Source organism: Myxine glutinosa, chromosome 11 (genome assembly GCF_964187855.1).
Source record: "Myxine glutinosa chromosome 11, kmMyxGlut1.1, whole genome shotgun sequence".
In the NCBI taxonomy this organism is placed as follows: Eukaryota; Metazoa; Chordata; class Myxini; order Myxiniformes; family Myxinidae; genus Myxine; species Myxine glutinosa.
The window spans coordinates 69,545,819-69,551,818 of record NC_136271.1 but is presented as its reverse complement, the minus strand read 5'-3'; the positions used below and the strand labels follow the sequence as shown (position 1 = coordinate 69,551,818).

The window sequence follows — 6,000 nt, the reverse complement described above, 5'->3', positions numbered from 1 at the left end:
AAACGTGCTCGAGGGGGTTCAGGTTCAGGACAGGATTAGGGGGTGCTTAACTTAATTCTTTGTGTAGGGGTGCTTAACTTAATTCTTTGTGTATATATATATATACTAGCAGAAGTACCCGGCATTGCCGGGCGGGGGAGGGGAGGGGAGGGGGAAGATGAGGGGAGGGGAACGGGGGGGAGGGGAGGGGAATGGGGGGGAGGGGAGGAGAGGGGGGGAGGGGAGGAGGGGAGAAGAGGGGGGGGGGGGAAGTACCCGGCATTCCATGTATAAACGTGAGGGAGAAGAGGAAGGAGGGGGAGGGAGGGGAGAGGGGAGGGATTGGAGAGGAGAGGGGTGGGAGGGGGGAGGAGGAGGGGAGGGAGGAGGGGATGGGGGAGGGGAGGGGGAGGGGAGGGGAGGGGAGGGGGAGGGGAAGGGGGGAGGGGAAGGGGTAGGGGGGAGGGGGAAAGGGGAGGGGGAGGGGTAAAATGGAGGGGGAGGGGCAAAGGGGAGGGGGTAGGGCGGAGGGGGAGGGGAGGACGGAGGGGGGAGGGGGGAAGGGGAGGGCCAGTCAACAATGACGTTGCAGTTCTCATGGTCGGAGAGCAGCACAACAATCACGACATCGTCCTGAATCTTCACAACAGCAGGAAGCGGCTTTTGGAGACTCACCGATCCTGTGACGCCCTCCAGTACCGGCGTTGCCGGGCGGGGGAAGGGAGACCCGTACATTCCCAACCCGTACATTCGCCCTCTCGACTCAAGCTCACTCGGACAAAAGCCTCGCACAAATTACACCGTGAAGGCCCAATGGCCATGTCTATGCCACAAATCAAGTACGTGAACGAGTCGGGCGCACTGAATTGAAAATATATAGAACGCTCATACTCCGTGAAAAGTGAAGCTCCAATATTTTTGAAAATTTCATTGGTTGCTAGGAGACGGCAGCATGTAAAAACCGTTTGAATATTTGCAATACAGTTTGATCCAGAGGTAAGTGGTATGGTCTTGCTGGTTGGTGGACACGATATGTGTAAGGGAAATTATTTTGGTGTCCTGTATCTGGTCGTGCTAGTTGGTGAACACGGTAAATTTAAGGGAAATGATTTTCTGTCATTCTTCTGAGTGGTTGCTTCTCCTTCCCCGTATTTTTGTTCATTTTATTGTTTTTTCCATTCTCTTGAGTTGTGGGCCTTCCTTGAGTGGTATTACATTTATCATCATCATCATTGGAATGTCTGTTGTAAAAATACGGACATCAAGTCCGTATCTTGACGCAGAGAGCATCAAGCACCATCTTTTTATACCAGGCAACGGCAACGCACGAACGCAGACCTCGCTCGCCCCGCCCACAGCAACCTCTCTCGGCCCCGCCCATAGCTGCCTCGCTCGGCCCCGCCCACAGCGATCTCGCCCGGGCCCGCCCACAGCGAACTCGCTCGGTCCCTCCCACAGCGGCATCACTCCGCCCTACACGGCACTATCGATATATTATTCGTACAATGCCGGGTACTTCTGCTCGCTGAAAACAAATCTATGTGAAACATGCTAAATCATGCTAAATGCTAATCATGCAGAAGTACCCGGCAAAAACGCAATCGCTCTGAAATACGTGCGAACGCGTAACTGAGTTAATGGCGGCAACGAACATCACGTGATCGCTCTGAGCGAATCAGCGCGCTGCTCTGCTTCCGGTCAGATTCTGGTCATAATATTTCGCACTGAGATAAAAATATGGTAAAAACATATATGAAATAAATTTTTAGGTCAGCCATGTTCGTCCCAGGCTCAATGGCCATGTCTGTGCCAAATATCAAGTACGTGAGCCTCTCCGTTTAGGAGTCTATCGGTAACATTACACACACACACACACACACACACACACACACACACACACACACACACACACACACACACACACACACACACACCACACACACACACACACACACACACACACACACACACACACACACACACACACACACACACAAACTGTGTTTTATATATATAGATATATATATATATATATATATATATATATATATATATGTATATATATATATACACACACACACACACACACACACACACACACACACACACACACACACACACACACACACCTTGGCCAAAAGTATGAGGACACACCAGGACATATAATCAAGCACACAGCCATGCAATCTCCATAGGCAAACATTGGCAGTAGAATGGGCCATACTGAAGAGCTCAGTGACTTTCAAACATGGCACCGTCATCGGATGCAACCTTTGCAACAAGTCAGTTAGTCAAATTTCTGCCCTGCTAGAGCTGCCCCGGTCAACTGTAAGTGCTGTTATTGTGAAGTGGAAACGTCTAGGAGCAACAACAGCTCAGCCGTGAAGTGGTAGGCCACACAAGCTCACCGAACGGGACCGCCGAGTGCTGAAGCGCGTAAAAATTGTCTGTTCTCGATTGCAACACTCACTACCAAGTACCAAACTGCCTCTGGAAGCAACGTCAGCACAACAATGGTTCGTTGGGAACTTCATGAAATGGGTTTCCATGGCTGAGCAGCCGCACACAAGCCGAAGATCACCATGCACAATGTCAAGCGTCAGCTGGAGTGGTGTAAAGCTCGCTGCCATTGGACTCTGGAGCAGTGGAAACACATTCTCTGGAGTGATGAATCACGCTTCACCATCTGGCAGTCCGACGGACAAATCTGGGTTTGGCGGATGCCAGGACAACGCTACCTGCCCGAATGCATAGTGCCAACTGTAAAGTTTGGTGGAGGAGGAATAATGGTCTGGTGCTGTTTTTCATGGTTTAAGCTGTAATCTGAGCTAAATTGTGCTTTCATTGTGCTTTCAGCTCGGACACTTACGATGCGCAGGGATACGATGTCCCAATGGCCTTAGTTCCATTGAAGGGAATTTTTTATGATACAGCATACAATGACATTCTAGAATCTAGACGATTGTGTGCTTCCAACTTTGTGGCAACAGTTTGGGGAAGGCCCTTTCCTGTTTCAACATGACAATGCCCCCATGCACAAAGTGAAGTCCATACAGGAATGGTTTATCGAAATCGGTGTGGAAGAACTTGACTGGCCTGCACAGAGCCCTGACCTCAACTCCATCGAACACCTTTGGGATGAATTTGAACGCCAACTGCAAGCCAGGCCTAATCGCCCAACATCAGTGTCTGACCTCACTAATGCTCTTGTGGCTGAATGGAAGCAAATGAATGAATGATCGTTTTAAGGCCATTTTCCCCACTAGAGCAGGGGTTAGCCTTGCGGGCCCCATGACAATCATGGTTCCCTGTTTGAGGCAATGTTCTTATGGCCGGATGCCCTTCCTGGCGCCAACCCTTAGTCGACTCTTACGATGCGCAGGGATACGGTGTACCTATTCTAAACCGGGGTACACACCGAGATCATTCATCCCAGCAAGCTGGTACTAATTTGCCGACCTCGGAAGGATGACAGGCTGAGTCAACCCGCCTGGTGTTAATTTAGTGATTGACCGGGATTCGAACCCAGGATCCTAGGATCCCAAGCCGGCACCCTAACCGCTAAGCCAACACCACAGCAATGTTCCAACATCTAGTGGAAAGCATTCCCAGAATAATGGAGGCTATTATAGCAGCAACGCAGGGACCAAATCCATATTAATGCCCCTGATTTTGGAATGAGATGTTCGACGAGCACATATGGGTGTGATGTTCGGGTGGCCACATACTTTTGGCCATGTAGTATATGTGTGTGTGTGTGTGTGTGTGTGTGTGTGTGTGTGTGTGTGTGTGTGTGTGTGTGTGTGTGTGTGTCGTCACTATATTTCTGTGCATCTTGGACTATTATTGTGAGCACCTTGCAACCTTCTGAGCACCTCACGTAATGATAAGTAGAAGGGTGGAAATGATGGGGGGGAGGGGGGGGTGGAGGAGGGGAGGGGATTGAGGGGGGAGGGGATTGAGGGGGGAGGGGATTGAGGGGGGAGGGGATGGAGGGGGGAGGGGATTGAGGGGGGAGGGGATGGAGGGGGGAGTGGGTGAGGGAGAGGGATGAGGGAGGGAGTGTCAAAAGGTCATCATTTTTGTTCACATAACACATATTAGCCCTTCATATATTTTATCTCCTTTACTTCATATCCTTTCTCAGTGACATCTTAACATTGAAATGCAATGATATTGGCTTCCTTTATTATTGTTTAAATTTTAGAGTTTATTTCGTTTTTTTCCACCTTAATCATTAATGGGCATACATATCCACAATTCCCTGCATTTGTTGTTGCAGCATTCTTAAAACTCCAGTCACCTCTTCCTGCTCCACAAAATCTCACATACTCTTGTCTCACAATTCTCAAACGTTTTGGATCATTTCCCTCATTCACCCACCATGCTCTGTCACATTAACTCACCGGTGCTGCTGGAGATGTTGACTTCGATATTAATTTCTGGACTGGCATAGTTAGCGAGCTTTGCTTGGCATGTGTATGTCCCAAAGTCGGTGAATCGCAAGTCAATAATGTCGAGACTGCTCGTTCCAGCCGCCAGCTCGGTATCAGCTTTTGAGATAATGATGCGGTCGCTAGAGCGGAGCCGCCGTCCATTTTTCAGCCAGGAAAAGCGGAGTTCCTCCAGCGGCACGGCTTCAACCTGGCAGGAAATCTTCACCTCACGGCCAATCTTGATGGTGTCATCTTCGTGGTACGGGTCCGGCGTGATCCAGAATCGTCCATTACGCAGGGCTACGGGCCAAGAAGAAAGCCTCACTATTGTGGGAATTATCCCAAACCTTTGTAGCACAGTGTAATAACTCGATAAATGTCGTTATTTTTACATTTAATAAGCATATATATTTATATATTTAAATACAGAAAAACATTTTTCCTGTTTGTTTGTTGTTTCAATTCAAGAGGTGATTGGTTAGAGATGTTTTTCTCATGTTAAACATAATGACATTAACTATAATTGCTCCCTCGAGTTCATTTTCATGCAAAGGATGTCTCAGAAGAACTGTCACATGATACCAAATGTAAATATCAATGGGTACAGGCAAAGGCAATGTTTTTACTTTCCTATAAATAAACAGGTTTTCGATATTGTAGAACTCGATTGATAAGAAAAAGCATTGAAGACAATGTTGGAAATGTTCACAACGATGACAATAACATTTGCTTTGGAGAGAAAAAAATTAGACCATTCAAGAAAATTATTGGGAGAAATACTTGGGATGCAACTTGGCAAAAGACTTGTATACATGAACTGTCAAATGTTGGAAGGAAAAATGAAGAGCAGGACACATTTGTCAACCTTTATAACGGCTAATTTTAACCCTATAATTTTCAGCAATAATTCAGTTACAAACATCAATCAGACTTACATAATCATCACTTGTACTTAATGTACGCCCACAAAGCAAACGCATGCAAATGCTGTGCACACATTTGCTTACACGCACAATGTAGTGGCGACTCAGATGTCAAACAAGACAAATGCAAATCCGACTGTATGAAATAATGTAATTCTATGTATATCTAATAATTATAGAATCAAAAACGGCTGGGCCAATGCCCACCAAATTTAGCATACATGCTTGAGGTGCCCAGGGTTAGGTCATGGGCACAAAATAATTCCGCCCTCACCACTCCTTTGGGTGAAAATCATAAAGCTCGGACACTGAACGGATCAGGACACAACAAAACAAAAGGAACAGTAGACAGAGGGGGAAAAAACACCACAGAAGGAGCATACAAAATTATATGTAGTAATACTTCTCAAAGCAATATAAAAATATATTAAAGTACACGGAAGGAACACACAAACAACATCCACAACCATGACGACAGCAGCAACAACTCCGTGTTATAAAATTTCATTTTTTCATGTTTCACTTAATGTAGGTATGTATATTTTAGACTAAAAACTGAGGATGACATTGGAGGGTTGGGGGGCAACAGGGCATGGCTTATGGAAGGGAAAGGTTGAAGGTGTTGTGCACGAATGCCAGTAGCTTGAATGGAAAGATGGAAG

General features: G+C 47.0%; 1 protein-coding gene across 3 annotated transcripts in view; it reads right to left on the bottom strand.

Moving 5' to 3' along the window:
* MDGA2 (MAM domain containing glycosylphosphatidylinositol anchor 2) overlaps positions 1 to 6,000 on the bottom strand; it is a 504,155-nt gene that overhangs the window by 208,782 nt on the left and 289,373 nt on the right. For all 3 annotated transcript variants that reach the window (XM_068130811.2, XM_068130813.2, XM_068130814.2), the window contains exon 8: positions 4,386 to 4,715. In XM_068130811.2, coding sequence (XP_067986912.1) covers positions 4,386 to 4,715 — 330 coding nt within the window. The remainder of the gene's footprint in view (positions 1 to 4,385; positions 4,716 to 6,000) is intronic.